Here is a 24,628-nt window from a genome sequence, read left to right as displayed (position 1 = left end):
AACCTTTGAAGAAAAACAGACCCCCTCCTTTTTCTTAATAACATTTCAAAAACATTTATTGCTCAACCAAGACCCTGTTACCACAAAAGCCCATCAGTATTCCAAAGACAAATTAAGGAATAAAGGTCTAGTTTGCCAATAAAGATTAACAGATAGGTGGGCAAATAATTTCTGTAAACTCTTGATTATATAACTTATGTTCCTTACTATTGTAAAATTGGCTTTTCCTGTTTCAGACTTTCTGGTGAAGGGACTGCTCTACTTCTCGCAAGAATTGAAATAAAGAAACTTTTCTGTTTGTACCTAGAAAGGCCTTTGAGTAGTCAATTTTGGATTAGGATCTTTGCATGCCACACACATATAAGCAAGGAAAACCTATGCAGTCATCATTTTCTTCATTTTTCTCCAAAATCATCAAAGTCCAGTGGCAAGACAAAGATCAAAAGTCTGGTAGTAATGGAAAAGGATGTAGTGGGTAGCCTTGACTTTTCAAAATTAAAGTCTTAGTGTGTCTGAGACCAGGTCCATTCAATGATTAAAAGCTAGGTAAAAATTGAGACATAAGATGGCTAAATTTACCATCACAAAGTTAACAATGTGAGAGGGGAAAACTCTCAAGTTGCTGCACATAACAGAAAACTGTTATTTATATTCAGTCTAAACCTAAACAATGAGCCATAGAAGCTTAGTCTGTACTTTAATGATTCACTGCTTATTCAATGAAGGCCAGGAATTTGGGTTTAAAGGCACATTCAAGTAGCTCCATTTAAAACACAATGCTTTTTTTTTTTTAAGCTCCTCTTTTCAGAGCTATATTTCAATAAATAAAAAATGAGGAGGAGATAGTTGGTGTAATGGATAGAGCACTAGCCCTGACCTGAGTTCAAATTTGGCCTGATACTTACCACTTCCTAGCTGTGTGACCCTGAGCAAGTCAGTTAACCCTAATTGCCTTAGCAAAAAAAAACAACAAAAACAAAACAAGAACAAGAACAACTGTACAGAACATTTTTGAAAAAATATCTATTCTAAATACACACATGTAAAGACAATGAAGAAGAAGAAGAAGAAACAGCAGTGTTTCCAAACTTGTGCTTGAATTGACTTTCTCTAGAAAGCAGTTACTATTACTCTCAGATAACATGGTGAAGACAGTCAGTATTAAATATTCTTCTAAGAACCCAGTTCATTCTTCCCACAACTACACATAGCATCCATGGGGAAAGTAAGCTCAAATCTACAACATAATAGTAGTGACATAAACTGAGATCTTTTGAGGAGAAGGGTTGGAGAGGCCCTGATGTGAATTGTGTTCCCTTTAATCTGTGGGGGAAAGGTGATTTGGGGTCTCAAACTCTCTTCTAGGAGGAACACACCCTTGTGTCTAAGGAAAACTCCCAAGATAAGTAATCTTATTCAATTTTGAATTGAATTGAATTGAATTAAAAATCAGTCTCTCAGATTCATCAGGTGATAGGCCCCTAATTCAGGACCAAAGATCAAAGCAGCCCAAATATATTTAGGGCTGTATGCCTAGACATCTTTGAAGAAGTCTTAACAGGATTTTGCCTGTTAAGAAGCATACTGTTTTCTTAACCACCTTTACTAATTCATAATCAGGAGCTACTTAGCTTTCTGGTCTTGGCCCACTGATGAAGATATTTTCTTTTCAGTGTAAACACAACTTTGCTAATTCCCAAACAGGACCCTGCCCACTAAGAAAGCTGTCTTCTTAGCAAGCTGTTTTTTTAATCCACATAGATATCAGGGTTTGTGAATTCTTTTGCAAGGAACCTGCAACATGGACCAGAGGGGATTTCTTATCCTCAATTCTCACAACTTATTGGTAGTGGGGCATACATCTAAGAAATACATTTCACAACACATACTCTGGAAATCCATCTCTCTGTCTAGAAATTTCACTCAAAATGCTTGCTGTTATTATTAGTCCTTTGTTCTCAAAAAGGACCAATGACGTAACAAAGAGGATATCTTGATTTGAATCTGAATTGGACATGAGGCAGACATGCTTAACACCATCAGCCTCATCCTCTTCTCCAAAGTCATTTTAAGTCCTAAGTCCTAAGAAAAAAAAATCAAGAAGCTGGGGATGATCCAGAATACCATAATATTGGAGATTAAAAAAATAATACATTCCCCAGTTCTTTGTTAATCAGTTTTATCCTTAAAAAGTAAAAACTTCCATGTAATATGCTTTGTTTAGGCTCTTTGATAAAAATAAGAAACAAAATCAACAGAATACTACTAGCAACATAATAGGTTGTTTTGGTACTGAAGCCAAATTAGGGAGTAAGATTATATTTTGGGGAAAAAAAAGATTAATACTGGGACAAATTAAAGACATACAGGCTCACCAGAAACATTTGGAATCATAAGAGTAAAAGAAAAGGAACAAATTTTTAAATGGCTCATTAGATAGAGTAAGGAACTTAAGAGTCAGAAAGACCTAAGTTCAAATCTTTCCTCTGAAACTTATTAGCCATGAGAACCTAGACAAATCACTCAACCTCTCTATGCCTCAGTTTCTTCCTCTGTAAAATGGATAATAATAGTAACTATCCCCAAAAGTTGTTATAAAAATCAAACATTTATTAACATACAAAATTATGTTTGCAAACCATAAAATACTACATAAATATTAGTTATTGTTATTATTATTATCATTGCTAATACTGACTGCTTCTTTACTTACTTGTCCTGGTTTGCGTTTAGGAGGTTCAAGAGCTTTTTGAAAAGATTCTCTAAATCCTGTGGTGATGATGTAAAAAAATAAAGAAAAACATGATAAAAATATGCTTAGATTAGTTGCTTTATGGAAATTTAACTTGAAAAAACATCAACTATCATGAAAAATATTGAGGATTTTTGAACATACAAATTTAAAAAGAATTCTGAATTATTAACATTATTTCTATTAAAGAAGAAAATAAATTTTGGTTTTATTTTCTCAATGTTCTTAATTGAAAATGGATTACTATGAATTACATAAACTTCCATAATAAAATTATCTCTGTAACCCTAAGTAAGTCAATTTAATCACTCTGGCTTTCAGTTTTCTTATCTATAAAATGAGGAGGTCAGACCAAAACACCACTGAGTAAATCTCATAATTCTAAATGTACTGTTATTTACTAAGACAATATCAAACCAATTCAAATTACAAACCTCATGAAATGTATAAGAAATGTTGATTTCCTCAAGCCGGTAGTAAATTCCTTGAAGACAGTCCAATATGCTGGCAGGAAAATTAGTTAAGTATTCCACTGAATTATCCAAATAGTCAACCAAGCAACTCAGAGGTATCAAGCAGAACCAAGACCGAAATAAGTTTTGATCTACTGCCAGCAAATATTTTTTTTCTTTCATGTATTCAAGTAGTTTCTTCCTATGCAAGTGAAAACAGAATAGACTTTAAGATAATACTACAAACACTATTTGTTATTAGTCCCCCAAAACTCACTTCTATTTTTATTTTCTCTTTTGTCACAGGGTATCATGACTTTTCTAGACACTCAGGTTATCAAATTTGGGGCCATTTTCAACACTTTCCTCTGCTTTACCAATCTCTCCTCTCTGACTCATCTATCGCATCAGAATGCCAAGTTTGGGAATTTCTACTTTCACAAAATCTCTGGCAAAGGGTTTCCTTCTCTATCTTTCTATGGCTATCATTCCAACTACCTCTCAAATGAATAGTTTCTTAAATGATTTCCTTGAATCTAGTCTCTCTTCTCTCTTACTTATCCTCCACACAGTTACTCAAATTGTATCTAATAATATCACTTCACTGGCTCAAGAACCTACAAACGTTCCTTATTGTCTGTAGGACCAATTATAAACAACTCTGGCTTTTAAAATCCTTTACAACCTGGCCCTGACCTACCTTTCCTGTCTTATTATATAATTTACCTTCTCTGATCCCATAGTCCAATCAAACCGTCCTTTTTGTTTTTCTGTTCCTAACACCAAAAACTCCATCTTCCTCATTCATGCCCTTACAGCTGGGATTGTAATATACTACCTTCCTAAATTCTACTTCATAGAATCTTCAGGCTCCTTCAAAACTCAGTTCACTCACTTCTTACACTATACAAGTTTTAAGTTCTTATATATTCTCCACATTGCTCCTTGAAAGGAGAAACTATTTATATTTTTATATTTATCTTTGGACCCTCAATTTCTTAGCAGACTCCTTGGCATATTATAGACATAATAAATACTTTTGATTATGTGAAATTAGCAAAATAATGTATTTAGTTAGGTGCTTTAAAATCAAAGAATTTTAACCAGCAAGAAGACATATAGAAAAAACTAAAAGGGGAATCAACTAGACAACAAAATTTTAAAGGGAATAAAAAAAATTAAAAGGTCAAAAAACTCAGAAAGAAGAGAACTGAACACTAAAGTATCTCAGGAAAAAAAAAGATTCAAGGCAGCTTAGTGAAGAAACTTCAAAATATTCTTGATTTTAAAGATGAGGAAATAGACAAAAAGGGCAAATTAATTACTAGGATCACAAAGTTATTTCTATTAAGGATTAACAAAAGGAAATATAAGAAACAACAGGAGGTAACTTGGGTATATAAGATACTAGGAAAGAAAACCAAGAACAATCTAATAACATTTAAAGAAATATTAGTACAGGAACTGTAGAAAAGTCCCAGGAAGGTGAAAATTTCAATAACTGGGATATTCCTCTCCTCTTAATCAAGAAGGCATTTAAGCTTGAAATCATGAGAAAACATAAGGCCCTGGCAAAATTACTGGGGCATTGTGAACTTTAAATAAGATTGAGTCCCTAGAAATTAACAACATGCTTCAGAGAGTTAGATCACAGAAAACAGACCATGGTTGGTTACAGGAGAATGTTTTTCACAGTAACACAGTTTTAAGATATATAAACAACATGATTTCTCTCAATAAATGACTCTATTGCATTATTAGCAACCCTGTTTCCTTATTTTTAACTGCCACTAGCCTATTTGTTGTGCTGGCTCCAACAAGGAAGAGGAATCTTTGTCAGTAAAACAGTAAGAGTTAATACAATCTAAAACAGTTATTAGTACAATATAAATAATTGTAATAAACAAATAATTGAAGGGGATTGGTCTAGACAATCTCTAAAACTCCTTCTAGTCCTTTGTGGTCCAACAAAAAAGACCTGAAAATATCTGCTATAATAAACCTCTAGTATATTTATACAGTAATTAAAAATTTCCTAGGAAAGCCTACTCATAAATGTCAGTTGAGATCCAAGGTTAAAAGGACATCGAGATGAAAGAAGGAAAATTTTTAGTTATATAATTTAAGCATATTTTTCAGATCCGTAAATTAAACACAATAAATCTATTAACTATTCATTATACAACTAGAATTCAATGAGAACTAAAATTTTTTTTGAAGTTTTTAAGGAGAGAGTAGAAACAGTAAAAATGGACATAGATAAAAGAGATAAACAGGGATACTACACTATATTTAAAGGCACCATATGCAATGAAATAATATAAATACATAATGCAAATGAAACACCAAGACACTCTAAATTCCATTGACCATTGTTTCTTCCTTGCCATCATAGGAAAATAAAAAACAAAGCACCCAAATCCCAAATGATGTTTTTAATACATCATCAGTGGAGTGACGTCTAAATTATTTAAATTCTTCTTTGGACAGTTATCATGATCACAAGAACAAGAAAAAAAAATAATAAACTACAAGCTTCTGTTATGTATTTTAATTTTTTAGATGAATGTATTTTTTAAACTATAAAGATATATTTGCATAAGAGGCAGCTAAGATGGCACAGTGGATAGAGTACTGACCCTGAAGTCAAGAGGACCTGAGTTCAAATCCAGCCTCAGACAAATTTCCTAGCTATGTGACTTAGCTGTGCATATACATATTTAAGGCAATATGGCATAGTGAATAGATAACTAGCCCTGGAGCCATAAAGACTTGGTTTCAAGTCCAGCTTCCAATGATAAAATTAATACAGTTGTATGACTTTGGCTAAGTCATTAAATTCATAATAGCGTAGGCAACTCGCGAAACTATCAGTTGCAGAGAAAGTTCATTGATAGTATTTCCTCATCTGAGAAGTACCCTATGTCAATAAGATCACAGGTCTGATCCCTATCCATGTATATATTAAAGTTAACAAGATAGTAACAAATATTTGTATTTATTTTACAAATAAATTATTAGTACATGTTAAAATGAAAACAGTTAATTATATCATATAAGCATCAATACTTGTGCTATATTATCTTGAGCAATCAATGGAGCACAGATCATACTTTGAAAACCACTTTCTGGAAAACATTAACATATAACTTACGCTTTATATGATCCTGGCATCTTCTGAAATTGATAGAAGGGGAGGCTCTCAAGACCAGCCCAAGTGCTCTGAGGCTGGATTCGGATATCCTTTCGTAGATCAACAAATTCCACAAAATGGTGCAACACAGGGAGAATCCACACCCAACAGAAAATTTCTTTTTCAATACACTTTTGGCACATATTTACAAGGTGCTTTTTCAAGCTAATACTGAAAAAAAAGCATCCCAGAGTAAGTAAGAGTAGCAAAAAACCACAGATATATCCAACACTTTTTCCTCAAAAAAGAATTGTTACTTAGTTCCACAGATTGAAAGATTGAAGAAACATCGGGGATCATCTAGTACAACCCCTTTATTTTAAAGGTCAGGAAGCCTATTAAAACTTGTGATTTAACCAAAGTCAAGAATCTAAAGCATGTAATATGTGTATGTATGAAAAATTGATGAAAATGTATGTTCTGCCTAGCTACTCAGTGCAAACCAGATTAATAAGAGTTTCTCTTTTCATAGCTTTATCATCAGTACTTGTATCTAGTTACTTAAGTCAAATAGTTCCCAAAACTTTTTTTGTTTGCAACAGTGCTCTTTTGTCATTAGGAATTACCGCATGTTAAACATGTAATCTGGCCAAACTCCAAGCCAGTTGGGAATCACGAAAGTTGCCTTTCAATAAAACCCTCTGAATTCTTTGCAATTTCAAGAAGTTTCAAGCTTAGTGAGTATATAAGCAAAAAAAAAAAAAAAAAAAAAAAAAAAAGTCTACTAAGCAAATGATATACTTACCATCCTATATACACTAGGTAAGATTTATATTAAGCAAACTTTAAAAATTATAAAACTGCAATAATATAATATTTTATAGATTTGTTGTAAAAGAGGAAGAAGGGAAGTTTTCACATCTCTTAAATAGGAGTTATCAAAACCATTCTCAGCTTTATAGTAGACTACAGCATGTAGAAAGGCCAAAGTATATGTGTAAAAATATTTTATGTATCATTGGCAAGACTCTACTCAATAGATAGTAAACCATTCTGGATTCCTGTCATCTACCAAATGACCCATTAAATTTCTTTCTAAAGCTATTTTGGATTTTGGTATCTTTACAGTTAGTGAAAACAAAAATGTCATTGATTTCCCATCCAAGTTCACAGACCCTATGTTAAGAAGTCCTATTCAGTAGGTATTTCCAACCCATTATATCCCTTTGGTTTAAGTAAAAAATAAGCTACCATAGGTTTCAAACTAAAATCTTAGAATAGCATAAAGTAGAAAATGTAACATGTCAAAATCCTTGTAGAAACTCATATTATAAGCATACTCCTAAGTATACTGGTATGTGCACTATTTTCCAAATATACTCTTGTTTAACTAGGTTTTCTAAAACTGCCTAAACAGATAAACTAGAACAGCTGGCTTTGGCTAACCATGTTTCTTACAGAAGGTTATGCTTAATTCCCCATAAAATCAAGTATGCTTTCAAAAAATGCTATGAAGAGGGCAAGCTATCTATTAAGAATCAAAGCTGTATCACTGAAAAAGGAAAGGTAGACTAAAGGAATAATAAATCTTCATTTCAAGAGAAAAGGTACTTCTGGCAAAGCTTTTCAGGCAGATGACCATTCACACAAAGTTCACATACATGTATATATTACATACTTCAGATTTGTCTCTGGAATGTCCTTTAGTTCTTGACAAAGATCAGTTCTGGAACTCGAGTCCAAACAAAGAAGTTTACAAAGTGAGATGAGATCTTCTTCTGAGGCAGGAAAGGTATAGATTTCAGCTAACATGAGGATAATTACTCCCATCTTCAATTTATTTTTCAATGGCCAAAAAGAATCATCACTGTTCTTGCCCAAAAATGATGATTTCAGCTTGTCCCACAATTCCTGCTTCATCTAATTTCATTAAAGGAAAGATAACAAGAATATTAATCAGTACTTTCCTTTGAAGTTAATTGTATTACAGTGCTTCTTGAGTAAGATGAGAATCCCAAGTTCACTTTTGCAATTAGTTGAATAACAGATCCTTTAAAACATGCCATTTGGGGGCAGCTATGTGGCACAATGGAAAGAGCACCAGCCCTGAAGTCAGGAGGACCTGAATTCAAATCTGAATTCAGGCACTTTATATTTCCTAACTGTGTGACACTGAGTAAGTCATTAACCCCAACTGTCTCAACAAAAAAAAATAAAATAAAAAATAAAACATGCCATTCCAGGGATGGTACACCTTCTTAATGCTGCCCTTATCTTTCCCTTTCTTTACACTCTCCTTCCCTACAAGCTAATTAATCATCCTTAAGTCTCAGGGATAGCAGGAGGAGAAATGGTAGCCCTTGTAATAATAGAAGCTATTAAGCAACCCCAGAGGAGATAATGTCTTACTCTGGTACCAAATTGAGGCATTATTTCTCTTTATGGATTCTACTCGCCTACTAATGAGTAAGTAGGGATACAACAAACAGACCAAGCCATGTTCTATCTAGGTAAAGTGATGCTAGAGTTAAGTTGACTTAGGGCTCAAATCAATCTGCTGCAAGGTCATGGGTCATAAGATCTGAAAGAAATTTTAGAGATCATGTAATCTAACTTAATAAGGAAGAAACTAAGGCTCAGGGATTGATTTGTTCAAGATCAAATACCATGTTAAAGTTTTGAATGGAAAATATATTTTTATCCACCACTAGGAACACTCAACCCAATCAAGTATTTATCTTACTCTTCACTACATTTGGTGGGTGGCTCCCATAGCTTGGGGAAGAAGTTGAGAGGAATAAAGAAAGTGAGGAGCTGAAGCCTATGAGCAATGCTCCTACCAGTGCCCTTGAGAGTGAGCAAGACATATGTTCATTCTGGCTCCTTGGTTACTCTTTGGTCTCAGAATTGGAATCAGAAAACTCTGGGGTCCCAGTGCTAGTTTTGCTATTTGCCACTTTTGTGACCTTGGGAAAGTTGCTTCCCTATTCCTTATTTCAGTTTTCAGAAATAGACAATAAGAGCTCTATTAGATGAGTGAAAAGTCCACTTCAGCACTAACAATACTCCTGTCTCAGTATTGTAATAGGCCCTACAAAATGCCTTGCCAGTTTTTCTTTTTTCTCTATTACCATCACCTTTTGTGTCGTACTAGATTTCTTTCTTGCCTTTACTGCAAGGCAGCCTAAGAACTTTTCTTCTTCCTTTCTGCCCCTAGAAAATGTGTGTGACTATAAGGTTTTCCAAGGGTTTTCACTGCAAGTGATAACTAGGAAAAGAGACAGGAAATAAAATGTTTCTTACACTTGATCTGACCCTGAATGCTAGTTAATCTTTATCCAACCACAACTTTTAGAATCTGTAAGGAAAGACAAAATTCACCCATAACGATAATATTCCACTTATTAGGCAAATAAAAGTCTCATCTCAGATTCAGTGTGCTTTCATTCAAGGCACAGATTAAACCATCATTGTAATAACAGAAAGAACAGTATAGAGGGTTCTCTTTTCACATTCCTGAGAATCTTGTCTGAGCACAATTGGCCCTGGAAAAGGCAAGAAGCAGAAACCAAAGCTGAGGATGGAGAAGGAAGTATCCTATGCTCTACTACTTCAAGCAGGGCATGTGAAAGAGAAAAAAAAGAATGAAATATCAGGTGGTGGCAGATGGGAGGGAACTGGCACTCCTCTCCTTCACTAAGAATAAAGCTTATACTTTTAATCTAGAAACTGAAAATCTATATAACTGAATACCTCTTTTTCTCCATAGCCTAAAGACGTCCACTTCTTTGACTGGTCTTCATAAACCATTGGTTGCTTGACCACAAAATAAAACTGAGAAAACTGGCTGAAAAAACTGTTTAAATTAATGGTGTTCCAGGAGCTGAGGATACTGAAGATATTCTCCAGCATAATTTTGGCCGCAATGAACTTTCCTTTTACCACTTTTGTTGTGTTGTCATCTGTGAAAAAATCCTTCATCTTTGTTATCAGGTTCTTATGGGGCTTCATACAAATTATATCATCATACTGATGCCATTCTGAGAGTTAAAAAAAAAAAAAAAAGAATAGTGGTAAATGTACATAATTCAGAGCAATCTGACCAGATGTGGAGGACTAGATAAGCTTCCCGTGACTTTAGTGTTGTCAGGAATCTTTAAAAATCTCATTTTATTCATATGTATTTTTGAAACTCTTTTATAAACAATTTAAACTTGAAACTGTCCCATCAAATTCATAGAATATACGATTATAGAACACAAAGTATTACAGAACACACAAAGTCTGAATAATACATGCTTACAAATATATTGGTCAATTCTCAAAAAAAGAGCTAGATAATCACTTTCACATTAATGTCTTGCAAATACAAGATATAGTGAATAGAAAACTGTTATTTAAATCGGGAAGACTTAATCACATAAACAACAATCGCACTCTATGATTATCAATTATAGAGAAAGTGAGATTGGACCTTCCTTAAGTGAACGTTCTATAACAAAGTACTCACAAATTCAATAAAAAAAAAACAAAAAACCATACACACACCCATACACCCCCCCACACACACACAGTATAACCCTGAGATGACTTTTGTTCCTTCTTCACATCATAGAAAAGGCTTTTTTTTTTCCTTTCTCTTACTATTTACCCCTTTCTAGCAGAAAATTTAAATCTCTGCTCAAGATAAATAATAAACAAATATATACTGTGAACTTAAGTAAATTTGGATTCTCATAACAATCAGTTAAAATTTATATAGTACTTTAAAGCTTGCAAAATTCTTTGGGATTATTTGATCCTCATATATAAGCAGACTAAACCACACTGACAGTAAAAAAGCACTGACAAACATTAGAAAAATGAACCTGATAGTTTTCATGGTCCTTAATGGAGATTATATTTCTTTCTCTCTATTTTTTAGCTGCTTTCTCCTCCTAAACACCCTACTTCAAACCTCATAAGGAAGGAAGCAATGAAAAAAATTTGGTGACCTAAAAAAGCAAGGGAAGCTGTCTAATAAATATAACGATATCAGAAGGATAAATGTCCCTAGACTGGCATAACCTGAGACAGCAGAATGTTCCTTCACAAGGCCATTACCAATAGCTTAAATAATCACCAGTAGTATTACCAACATGTATACAGGTTTGTCTCTTGTTCCGTACCAGGGCAATTAATAAATCAACCCCAGAACAATAACTTCTGCTTAGGAAGTAGCACTTACTAGGGGTATAAAAGCTATCTCTAAATGTCTATATAATGATTGCTCTGAGATATCTTAGGCCTAAAAACATTTTTTAAGGAGGCAAGGGCAGTGGGCAGCTCATTCAACTCTATCTCTGAGACATTCTCAACAGAAAAAGCTATGCAACCAACTAGCAGTGAAAATGACATAAGCATATAAGATAGCCCTTTATTCTAAGAATTATAATTTTAGAGAAAGCTAAAAAGGAGGCAGAGTAAGAAAACTGATAGGAAAGAAGGGAAAGAAAAGGAGAGAGGAATATAGAAAGAAAATAGTAGAAGAGAATTATAAATATATTTTTTATAATGCTTTAAGGTTTACAAAGAATTTTCTACATTAACTTATTTGATTATCACAACAACCTTGTGTTCATTTTGTAGAAGAACTGTGGTTCAAAGAAGTGAAATTACTTGCCCAGAGTCTCAGAAGTAGTTAATGTATGAGGTAGGACTGAGATTGAAATTGAAATCAAACTTCAACAATATGATATGATGATCAATTCTGATGGACGAGGCCCTCTCCAACAATGAGATGAACCAAATCAGTTCCAATAGAGCAGTAATGAACTGAACCAGCTACACTCAGCGAAAGAACTCTGGGAGTTGACTATGAACCATTACATAGAATTCCCAATCTCTATATTTTTGTCTGCCTACATTTTTTATTTCCTTCACAGGCTAATTTTACACTGTTTCAAAGTCCGATTCTTTTTGTACAGCAAAATAACTGTTTGGACATGTATAGATATATTGTATTTAACTTCTACTTTAACATATTTAACATGTATTGGTCAACCTGCCATTTGAGGGAAGGGATGGAGAGAAAGAGGGGGAAAGCTGAAACAAAAGGTTTTGCAACTGTCAATGCTGGAAAATTACCTATGCATAAAATTTTTGTAAAAATTAATATAATTAATTAACTAATTAATTAATTAAAAATGAAATTGAAATCAATCCCAGTCCTTGATCAAATTCAGCTCTTAATAAAAAAGGATGAAAGAAGTAGGCAAGTAATATATGGGAGAGAGCATGAACTCTATGTCTCAAAGGCTGAAAATGGTACCCAACACTATTGTATAATAACCAAAATGATAAAAAAAATATGAAGAGTTTTTTTGCCCAAATATTTCCTTTTAAAATGTGGGCAGAAAAAATTTTATAGCAGCATTTTTTGAAGTAGGAAATAACTAGAAATAAAGTATATGTCCACTGATTGAGGAATGCTTAAACAAGCTATGGTACATGAACGTAATAAAAGATTATTCTACTATAAGAAACAATGAATATATAATATTTTAAAGATAATAAAAATTTTTAAATCTAAGGAACTCTGATTAGTCATGTCCCCTAACCCTCACTGAAATAGGCCCAACTCTCATTATCTCTCATTACTTGTTAACCTGAGTTGATTGCAACTGCAAAGTTGCAATTGCAAACTGAAAAGAAATGTAAATACTGAGTGAGTTCCATGAGGGGTCTTTGACACTCAAGAATGTCACTGACCTTTTTATTAATAATATACTAGCATTATAAATTAAATGATTAATAACCCAAAAACTATCTCTGATATTTTTTAATGTCACAACATGGCAACCAGATGAAGGGACTGGGGCTCTGCACTTCAGATTATTAACAAAAATCTCCCCTATGCATTGGGCCCACATGAAGAATATCTCTACAGGTGGAAGCTTTTGTGAGAATTGTGGCTGATATGAATTTCCTTTTTACCAATAATTATTTTCACTAAATAAGTCAATATATTGCCTTTTTTAAGTGTTTAAGCTGCAGCTTTCTAATCTTTCACTCTCACCAGCAGAGGATTCCCTTGAATGGGACATGGGGAAGGATTTTGTGTAGCAAATATAACTGCCAAAGATGGCTTTGAAAAGAAGTCTTGTTTTTAAATTGAGCTTTTGAGGGATGACCTCGAAGAGATGTGAGATGGCACCTGGGAACCCTTTAAATCTGAAGTCTGGGCATTTCAATCCTAAAATAAGATGGCATGGCCCAAAATTTCTTACAGGAAAAGTTTCATTAAGAACCCTGGTTCTGTTGAAGAAGGCTAGATGAAAAGGCAAATTGTGAGGGTACCAACTCTTGTAAAAACTACCAATCTTGGGAAACAACTTTGCAGATAGCGAAATCTAAATGAAAGATTGAATGACACTTAAAGTTAAAAAAAAAAAAAAAATTTAAAAATTCTTCTGTAAACAGAGTAGGAAATGGAAGAAAGAGAGAAAGAGCAAGTGAAGCAATTTTTAACTCAACTTTGATTTCTGTATGTTTTCCATCTGCTTATATTTTCCATATGTTCATGTTTTCATCTCTGAGGGAATCATTAAAATAATGGACTGCATTTGCTAGATGTATGGAACTGAAAAAGCAAAGTGAGACTTCCCTATACTATAATGTTTAAAAAGGAATAATTTTAATATTAAAGAGTTCTCTTGTCTTTTGATTTTGAGTTTACATATTTGGAAGTGAAATCAGAGAAGGGATTTCCCTCTGAGTAAAAATAAACAGTATTATAATAGTAGTTTTTTTTTGTTTTTTTTTTTTTTTTTTTGGGGACATTAGCACTAGCTTCAAGCTGATAAAGAAATTAGATCAAGCATTATGTAAATAAAAGACAACAAGGCTATTTAATCCATTCAAAGCTTCCAAGGGCTAATGAGAGAAAGTTTACCTTTGATTTTTAGTGAGCAAACTGCCATTTCAAGTGAAATTTATTAAATTAATGAGTCACTGAAAGCCACTTGACAAAATGGATTTTGGGAGAAGGGGAGGGAAAGGGAGGATCTCCAAAATTAAGCTGAATTCAGGCTTAATTGGATCTCACAGCTAAAGTTTGTATATTATATTTAAATTAAATCTAAGGGAATGTCATCCAATATATCTGATGCCAAGGCAATGTGTCTAAAAATGCAAAAATTAGATTTTTATCTTTCAAGAGCCTTTGATCAATATTTTTCTATCACAGCCTTAAATGCAATCACTTAGATTTCAATAATTTATTTAAAATGTGTATTACCATTGTAAAAGCTGTTTTAATAAATACTGACGAAAGATATGAGAGAAATAAAACTTCTGATTTGTAAGTTGTTAAGTGTTAACTTTCCAGATTTCGGAAATTAAGTATGACTTAATTTGGAAAACTTTTTCAGGCAACATAACAGATTTCTATTATTAAATGGTTAGTCAAGCTTTTTTCAAATTGTTAAGAGACTTGAGAATAAAAATTAGATATTAGATAGACAGCATTTTTATCAGGGTAAATTTTAAGCTGTTTTTAAGAAACAAGTATTTTTAAGAAGGAATGTTTAAGTAAAAAAAAAACTTCTGTGTACATGTTTAAGTAAAACACTTTTCTGGTTTTTTTTTAAAAGGTCTGACAAATTTTATTTGTAAGCTTGGATTACTGTAATAACTTTATTGATATTAATAACAGTGTGTCCAGTCTTACTGTGCTTAGTGAGATTTTACTATTTGAAGAAGAAGTTCTTTTGGAATCCTTAATATTCTTTTTGAATTTCATTCTTATATTTATTGTGTCCTTGGGCCAACCTTAAATAGGTGTTAGAAAGAAAAAAAAAAAAAATGTCTGCAGTCAGCAGTTCAGTGAAAGCCATAAAGCCTAAGGCTAGAGAAGATCTGCCCATGCAAATAAATAGAGAGATCCCCTTTGGAAGGGTTGGCCTTTCTTACTTCATTTTTCCATACAAAAAATCTGTCTACTTGGTTCCATATGCTAGGCTACTTATAGTGGTGTGGGTCTTCAAGACTATTTCTGATGCTGTTATAACCATGTCCCTGCTTCTAACTCTGAAAGCAAATTTCTCTTATAAGGGCAGCCAAACGTGGTAGCTTGACATTTCAATACTGGATATGTTAGTTATTAGATATTAGTAATTAGATTAATACTAAGATATCTGAATCACTGTAATAAGTTACAAGTGGAAAAGACCTTGCTTTTTTGACCTGAATTTGTTGTCATTATTCCATGACCTAAGCAAGAGTTATATTAGTGTTTGAACTTGTCATATTTATTTATTAGTTCCTGAAGCATCTTATTTTTTTCAAAATGATCAGACAGAATAATTAGACCAAAGTTAGAGAAGCTTGTGAAGCAAAGATGTGAATCTATTAAACTGTTTGACTAAAGTCAGGAACCTTTTTTTAATGTTTTAATGAACAGGATTTCAATAGTCAATTAACAGTCACAGACTTCTTCAAGAATGAAAAAAAAACCAATAATATCTTAGTGGAGAGTTTAACTTATAAGCCATTTTATGTTACCGTAATAGGAAATCTGATTTACTAGTATTAGAGACTAAATCTATATGTAGAGCATGGCTGAAATGCATGCAAACTACTTAACACCTTAAATATATTCATTCACATTATTTAAAAAGCATTCTGAAAACAGTTTTCTATATTTATGTACATGTGAAAAGTTAATAAATTAAACACGTTTTACCATAGACAACCTTTCTCTGTTAAATTAGGATTATTATATCTACACATCATATCCCAAATCTTTTGTTTGTTTGTTATTAGATATCTTAAGGCAAAAATCATTTGTGTAATGTTGAAACTAAGAATGAAAAATCATCTACTTACCATTACCAAGATAAATTGTTATTTTTCATGATGAAACTCTTACTGTTATCAATGTGAGAATACTGTCATTGCTTGTTAATAAGGATCTGTGACCTCTGAGAGCTAAATATACCCAAAGCTTTGCTTATGAAATTTGCTATTTGGGACTCTATGGTACTGTAATTGATATTGTTCTGAGTCTGATATCAAGACTGCAAGTCAATGATCTATTATGCCAACAATGCTATGGGCTTGACATCCATGCTGTTTCTTCTTCTTTTTCTCATCCTTTATCCTCAAAGAGTACCAAATGCAGGTAAAGGTCACATGGGAAAGGTTCAAAGAGCAAAACTTGGCATGGGTTGAGGTAGGATTATCCTGACTCAATTGGATTTTTCTTTTGAATGGAAAATATCCTACCTGGCTGACTTTAAATCTGGCTTATTGACTTTCTATATAACTTTTGCCTGGAATTGAAATGAAGTTAGAGAAGCATTAACTCCTTTACTGTATAGCTATGTCTGATTTTTTTTTTTAACAGCAGATTTCTACAATCATATTAGATGCTCAGTATAAACACAACTAAGTAGAACATTTAGACTTTTACTAGAGCACATCAGAACTACTATAGTAATATGCAGGTATAAAATTTGAGCTATTTGGCTTAGAATTTTAGACATTTCTATATTCCAAATAACTAATATCTGAGTATTTAGCCTTGTCATGTGTCTGTTTACTAGTTACATGCTCCCTTCCAAGCTCATATAAGCATTAAGTGGGTACCATGAGAGTTTATGGCATTTGAATGTCACTGACCCTTTTATTAATAATATGGTAACATTTCTAATAAAATTATTAATCACCCAGAAACTTTCTTAAAATTTTTTAAATATCTCAATCACTAAAAGTCATTTTAGACAAGATAAATACTCAAAAACCCATTAGCAGAGCAGACAAAACATTGTGGGGACAAGAGGTGAGCAAGTAGAAAGGTTTATAAAAGCACAGCACAAGGGCTGACATGCAATAATTAAAAAAAAAATGAAATAAATACAGCAGAGACCTGAGACAAGAGTGAGTATAGGTATCAATGAAATATTTTAATAAGCCAAAAACTGTTCCATGACTCACATTAGCTATTCTTTCCAATAAAATTCATGATTCCTTTTACTAAGGGTTGCCCTAATAAGCAGAGCTGCCTAAGGAACCTAAAACGTTTAGCCAATGATTATGAAATCTTGGGCAAGAAACTGAAGACCAAAGTGGCACAGACTGTGTTTTCCTCACTACTGCCCATTAAAGGACAAGAGCAAAATTAATTTGGCAAGTGAAATGCTGGTTTAAAAGTTGGTGTCTGAGAATGGAATTTGAATTACTAGACCAATGATCCAAGTCAAATCAAGTCTAACAATTACTAAGTGTCGTGTGTATTTGCTAGACAAATGTATGTAGGTATTGGTAGAATAAAGAATGGCAACAGATAGTCCCTTGCCTCAAGAAGCTCACAGTCCAATGGGATATACAACATGCAAACATGTTCAGATGAGATATATACATGATGATCATGAGTTAATCTCAGAAAAAAAAAATGACACTAATATTAAGGGGATCAGGAAAAGGAATGTTATGAGGCAGCTAGGATAGGTTCCATTATTCCCATTATGCATATGAAAAATTTGTCCATAGTTAAACAGGTGTTAGAGACTAGATGCAAAAATAAATCATTTCTTATTCCAAATTATGTACATTATCCACTATACCATATTTTAAAAGGAAAGCAAAGATCAATTTTTAGATTTTGTTGAAAATGTAAAACTAGCCAAAAGTGATTAATGAATTGTAATTCACAGGGATGACCAAAAAGATCAGCTGGCAACTTACCTCCAGATCTCAGAGATGATTCTTTTATGAACAAACAGCGATTGACATGCTGCCCAGGTTTACAAGGTTTTTTATATATAAATTCATACTCCTGGGTTGAGCCATGAACAATAAAATATTTGTAAGGGATGGATTTGTGCACTTGGTCCTTGGAAACCATCATTTTCCCTTCAATAAGGAATCCATGTTCACCCAGTTCTCTACAAGGATGACATGAAAAACTGCTATTAGAGGCCCTGCTACCTTCAAATCAAAATTTACAAGTAACCATCTACACAAAGCTTTCCCTATCCTTTCCCCAGTTTTTAGTGTTTTTCCACCCTGAAATTACTTTGTACAATTTATAATAGTATAATACGAAATATATTTATGTAATATATATGTTCACAGATAGAACATATCTAATTTTCAAATTTAATTAGTTATAATCTTGTGTAATATTTTAAATTTGATATTAATATTAAATCTTAATGTAGCATTAAATAAATGCTCATTAAAACAAAAATGAGATATTTATACCTATCAGAATTATGCCCAAAGAGTTATAAAATCTTTGACCCAGCAATACCACTGAAGACTTTTCCCAAAGATTATTAGGGAAAAAGGAAAAGAACCTGCATGTTCTAAAATGTGTATAGCAGCTCTCTTTTGGTGGTAAAGAACTGGAAATTGAAGGGATGCAAATCAATTGAGGAATGACTGAACAAGATGTAGTATATTAGTGTAAAGAAAGTAATATCATATTTTTGTTGATATTTTTAATGACAAAAATTAAAGATTTCCCTCCTCCTCTTCCTCTCCAACTCTTAAAAAGTTTTAAAAACTGTCCAGTTTTTATTTTTATTTTTTGCTTCCTTATTGGTTTTCTTTTGCTCTCTGGTGTACATTTTTTATTTTATCTTTTCCCCCCCTTCTTCCCTCCATCCCTCATAAAGGAATAGGAATGTAAGGTTACGGGGTAAAAGTAAAGCAGAAAAATGTACATATAGTCAGAATAATAATGAGGAAATTATATGACAAGTAATAGTAGCTTAAATGGGATGATTTTACTTATAAAACAGAAATATATAAGTATTGAATTATAAAATAAGTTGCTTTCAAAAACATTATAAAAATCAGAGATACACACAAATATAAAATAAAGAGCAGGAGTAGAATTTAGTATGTAAAAATAAACAGGGATAATAATCATGATCTCAGACAAAGTTAAAGTTAAAATAGATTTAACCAAAAGTAAAAAAAAAACAATGTCAGCAATATTATTCAATATTGTTTAGACAGTATGAAATACCAGAGCATATACTTGCCAAAATAGACACAGAAATTCTATGAACATTAAACACAAAATGCTTTTTATACAAATAAACTCAAATTTAAATAACTGAAGAAATATTTATAGGTCATGGGTAGGTAAAGGTAATATAATTTTTAAAATGACAGTTTTATCTAACCAGTCTATTCAATGCCATCCCAATTAAATTATTAAAAAATTATTTTACTGGGGTAGAAAAAATAATAAAGTTCATTTGGAAGAAAAGGTCGGGAACTTCAAAGAAACTAGGGGAAAAAGATTTAAAGGAAGTAGAATCAGTATTATCAGATCTCAAACTATATCATAAGGTAAAAGCACTGTTGAAGTATAAAAAGAATAACTTCTATTATTTTGAATTAAAATTAAAAATGAAACCTACATAGCCAAGAAAAGAAAAGATGCAGAAAAGTGAGGAAGAAAAGCTTTCATAGGCAATCTCTCAGATAGGATGTAACTAGATTGGAATATTGCTGTGGTGTAGGAAATAATGAGCCGGTTAATTTAGAAAAATATGGAAAGATGAACTTATGAAGAAAGATGTTATCCATCCTCAGAAAAACAGATAATAGAAGGAAATAAGATAGTATGGTCTTATATATGTAAGTGTAGGAATGCATATGTGTGTATATACAGATATATATATAGATATACATGTTTATAGATATCAATGTATGTGCAAATATGTGTGTATATATATATATATATATATATATATATATATATATATATATCCATGCTTAATTGAAGTTCCTGACCTTTTGTTCTTCCAAACTTTATTGTAGACAATAAATATTAAATAAATATTACTTCAATTATTTAAATTTGGATTTATTTGTACAAAAAGCATTTTGTGTTTAACATAGTTCTTGTGTCTGCTTTGGCAGGTGTATGCTCTGGTACTGTGTACTGTCCAGTTTATTTCAAATGGTCTGAAACAATATTGAACAATACTGCAGATATTGTTTTTCACTTCTGATTAAATTTATTTTAACTTTAACTTTGTTAAACATTTAATGTTTACCTTATATGTCAATTTTTTCCTTTAATGTTTACCTTATTTTCCCTTTTGTCACAAAATCCTGAAAGTCTTTCAATTTGTTAAATGTCCATTTTTTCCATTCATCATTATACTCAATTCTAGGTAAGTCATAACCTTGGTCATAACCCCAATTCTAATTCTACTGAATATAATATTATTGTAATGCCATAATATTTTTTTCCTTATTCCTCCAATATTTTCTCCTTAACTTGAGAAGTTTAAAACTTAGCTATGATATTCCTATAATTTTCCTCTTGGGATCACTTCCCAAAGGTGACTGGTGGATTTTTTTTCTATTTCTACTTTGTCTTCTTGTTCTAAAACTTCAGGGATTGTTTTTTTTTCAAGTTTTTGAGTTCCAAATTCTACCTCTCTTTTCCCCTCCTCTTTTCCTGACATAGTAAGCAATCAGATGTTATATATGTCTAATTATATAAAACATTTCCATATTAGTTATTTTGCATAAGATTCAAATAAAAAAATAAAGTGGAAAGTAACTTGCTTCAATCTGTATCCAAACAATATCAGTTCTTTCTCTGGAGATGGATAATATGCTTTATCATTATTGCTTTAGGATTGTCTTAGATTGGTGAGAATAACTAAGTCATTCACTATTGTTCATCACCAATACTGCTGTTACTAAAATATATTTTGTACTTATTTATTGCATGTCATATTCTTCCAAATAAAATGTAAACTTCTTGAGGACAAGGACTCTTTTATTTTGTCTTTGGAGCCTAGGCAACTCAGGGCCTTACTTGCACATGACACAGTTAGTACATATTTACTGTATTTAATTAAATCATAAATTGCAAAAATTTCTCTAACAAGATGTTAGTACACTTTTGACCTTTCAGACTTAAAGGCCTTCTGTTGTGTTTTAATAGGCAGCTTTTAACAGAAATATGATACATAGTGAAGAAATGTACTTTATTTAGAATTCTTCATGTTTAGTACTTTTCCTTCCAAAGAGCAATACACTTATGTTGAAAGCTACATATTTATTCTCTGTCAAAATACAAATCATAAACTCAGAAATGAAAATAAATTTAAGTTTGAAAAAATTTTTATTTCAAAATCAATTTTATCAATCAAGTGTACATTTAACTACATCAAAATGTTTTTTACAAAAAAGTTTTTTAATATACTTACTTTGTGCAATTCATCTCACAGACATAACTATTCCAAGCATTTTCATCCAAGTCTTCTCCTCCTCTAATGAACACTTTATCACAATTAGGATCAAATGAGAAATCCCGAGACAGAATTGCATGGAAGTACACTCTGATTCCTTCACCAAGATTTAATGTCCTAGAATATATGTATAAGCACATATATATAACAATTTTTTAAAAATTGAGTCATTCTTTTAAACTATGTTTTCACATACATATATACTATTAACAAATCATAATCACATAGTTATGATTAGGTCTTTAAGCACATAAAATTCTGCTTTTCCCCACTTGAAGTAGAGGAATTTGAAAAAAAATGTCCTCCAAAGAACCAGAGAAAGGAAGTCTAGGCAAAAAGTAATAAAGAGCTAGAATTATGCTACAGTAGGTTTGCAATGTGGTATTTACTGCTTGAGACCAAGAGTCATAATATAAAGCAGTTTATGTCAAAGAAGAAGGTATAAATGATGTTCAAGTGGTTTGTAACCACCTAGACAATATCTGCATTGCTACACGCAGTTCTGAATATCACATTCTAGATTTTCATTGTCAAGCTAGAAAGTATCTAAAGAAGGTTAACCATGATTTGAAATCATGTTATATCATATGAAAACTACTTAAAAGAACTAAATATGTTTAACCAGAAGACAAAAGACTTATGGGGGACATGATAGTTGTCTTCAAGTAAATGAAGTTGCCCCAATTAGAAAAGGAATACAACTAGTTTCACTTAACCTCAAAGGAAAAAAACTAGCAAAGGATAATATAGCTGCTTCAGGGAACAAAAGTCTACTTTCTTTCAGTAAAAATCTACAAGTAAAGTCTAGACTTACGGGCGTGAATTAAGTCTCTGGAGTTCCTTCTAACTCATCAACTTTTTTTCTTTTTTATAACAGAAATAAGCAAGTGTGATTATCAAAACTGGCAACAATGCCAAGTCTATTTTAATCTTATAGGAAACGTGTCTATGCACAGGATTTTTTCAATAGTTAAAGCTTATCTTTGACTTTTACCGGGTCTTTAATTCTTTTTCATTGGCATTCTGGTTTCTAAATTCCTTTGAAGGTCCCAAACTTCTTGAAGCAGAATCAACACAACTTCCAGGAGGCCCTTCTTGTTTTTTCATATCCTTAGACTTATTTTTATCTTTTTCCTCAATTCTTTTCATTTGATTGGTATGTTTCTCCTGAGTTTCAACTTCCTAGAACACACAAGCAAATCTCAAAATACAATACTTAGTAGGAGATAACAGAAGAATTCTATTTTGTAAGGAAGAGTAGTAGAATTTAATTTAACACAAAAGTCCCATATTATTTGGGGGAATCTTTGGCCCATTCCTGAGGAACTGCCAAAACCTTCACTTATTTTAAAAATAAATACATAATCCTACATTCCAAGACAAAAATCACTCTTTTATTTTTAATTAAGTAAGTTCTGTTGTTAAAGTAATCATAGATTTTCTCCTCACATGTAATAACTCCAGCCCAGAAAACAATTCCTTGATGCTATTTAACAGTAATAAATGTTCTAATGCTTGACTTTTTGATGTTTCACTCTACATTTCTACTGATATTTTGGCACTCCTACTTTTTATTTTTTATTTATATTGATTGCATTTTTGGTTTAAAAACACTTCCAGAGTAGCTTATTGTTTTCTTTTAAAGAAAAGAAATAGAATTAAATTTCCAAAAAAGTCAAATTAATTCTAAGGTCTTTGGGGGAAGGGGAGAAAATACTGAATAGAAAGATTTAGGAAAATTGTATCTAGGCATTCAAGTTATGTTTTGAAAATTCATACCATGCCAATAAGTTTGTTAAAGTTAAGTAGTTCTGCAAGATTTTCCAACACATTTCTTTATAACTAAATAATGGCATGAGCTATCTAAAACAGTATATCAACAATCATTTCTGTATTCCTTCTCCCATCTATGTGCATTTTCACTGTTCCTCATGCATGAAATTCTTTTAGGAAGACTTCCTTGGCTTTCCTCAACTCAGCTAAACTTCACCTTCTCAAGCCTTTTCAAGGATATACATATCATGTTTGAACATACTCATTTGCTTGTTTCCCCTATTTGGCTGTGAACAATTGACTTAGTTTTGTCTTTCTTTGTATCTCCAGCACTTAGAACAATCCTTGATACATAGTAGGCACTTTATTAAAAATAGCGACTTGACTATCTACAATTTACATAACCCAGCTAGACACAAGAAATACCAATGTTACTACTCTGATAGAGTAGATCACAAATGATTTGGGGAAATGGAACTGATAAACTGAAGTCACCGTCAGTATAGAACAGTATAGTAAAATAGTAAACATTTTATAAATGTATGTTGACAGGAATACAATTTATAAAATAACTCCAATAAAGGAAAACAACACTGAAATACATTTGAAATATTACCAAATTGATGGCCAACTATAACTTCAGAAGGTTGATGTTTATTTAAACATGCATCCCTTTTATTAGCAATAAGATGATAAACCATATATGAAGAATATGGTACACATAGTCTAAAGATACTGTCTTTGGTTGACTGATTTTGCTTAAAGGTATTTCTTTGTAATAAGGGAAGTCTCCTTAATTTGGGCAAGAATAATCATTAAAAGTGACAATGCTGGAAAAAAAGGTTTCAATTAAACACTTATTTTACATAATAATGTTTGTTGAAAGAATGAATGAATGAATATGAAACTGCTTCAGAATATATAAAAACAACATACCAAGAAGTAAAAATAAAGGGATATGAAGAATAGAGATTAGAAATTAATCAAGAAAACTTCCCTTCAGAGCACCTCTGATAGTTACCAGAAGCTTTACTGGAAAACTTACACTGGTAGCTGGTTCATTTACTAGCTGCTTCTTCAATTCTTGATTCTTGTATTTAACTTCTTTGCCTGATCCCCTTACTTGATTAGTTGACTTAATTTTAGCTTCCTAGAAAAAAATAAAGCCCCAAACATAAGACCCAGGGTACCATAATGGAACAGAGGTAGTTTAAGCCAATGAACTTAGTAACAATAAAATCCTATT

At 32.1% G+C, this 24,628-nt stretch overlaps 1 protein-coding gene across 1 annotated transcript in view; it reads right to left on the bottom strand.

Moving 5' to 3' along the window:
• RNF213 (ring finger protein 213) overlaps positions 1-24,628 on the bottom strand; it is a 167,639-nt gene that overhangs the window by 108,925 nt on the left and 34,086 nt on the right. Inside the window, 9 exon segments of the mRNA XM_074260355.1 lie at positions 2,714-2,769; positions 3,187-3,406; positions 6,359-6,568; positions 8,016-8,257; positions 10,091-10,377; positions 18,065-18,264; positions 21,568-21,726; positions 22,604-22,791; positions 24,428-24,532. Of these exon segments, the coding sequence (XP_074116456.1) occupies positions 2,714-2,769; positions 3,187-3,406; positions 6,359-6,568; positions 8,016-8,257; positions 10,091-10,377; positions 18,065-18,264; positions 21,568-21,726; positions 22,604-22,791; positions 24,428-24,532 (1,667 nt within the window).

This window comes from Sminthopsis crassicaudata, chromosome 4 (assembly GCF_048593235.1).
Source record: "Sminthopsis crassicaudata isolate SCR6 chromosome 4, ASM4859323v1, whole genome shotgun sequence".
NCBI classification, from domain to species: domain Eukaryota; kingdom Metazoa; phylum Chordata; class Mammalia; order Dasyuromorphia; family Dasyuridae; genus Sminthopsis; species Sminthopsis crassicaudata.
The sequence above is the reverse complement of the archived record's forward strand: the minus strand, read 5'-3'. Positions and strand labels throughout refer to the sequence as shown.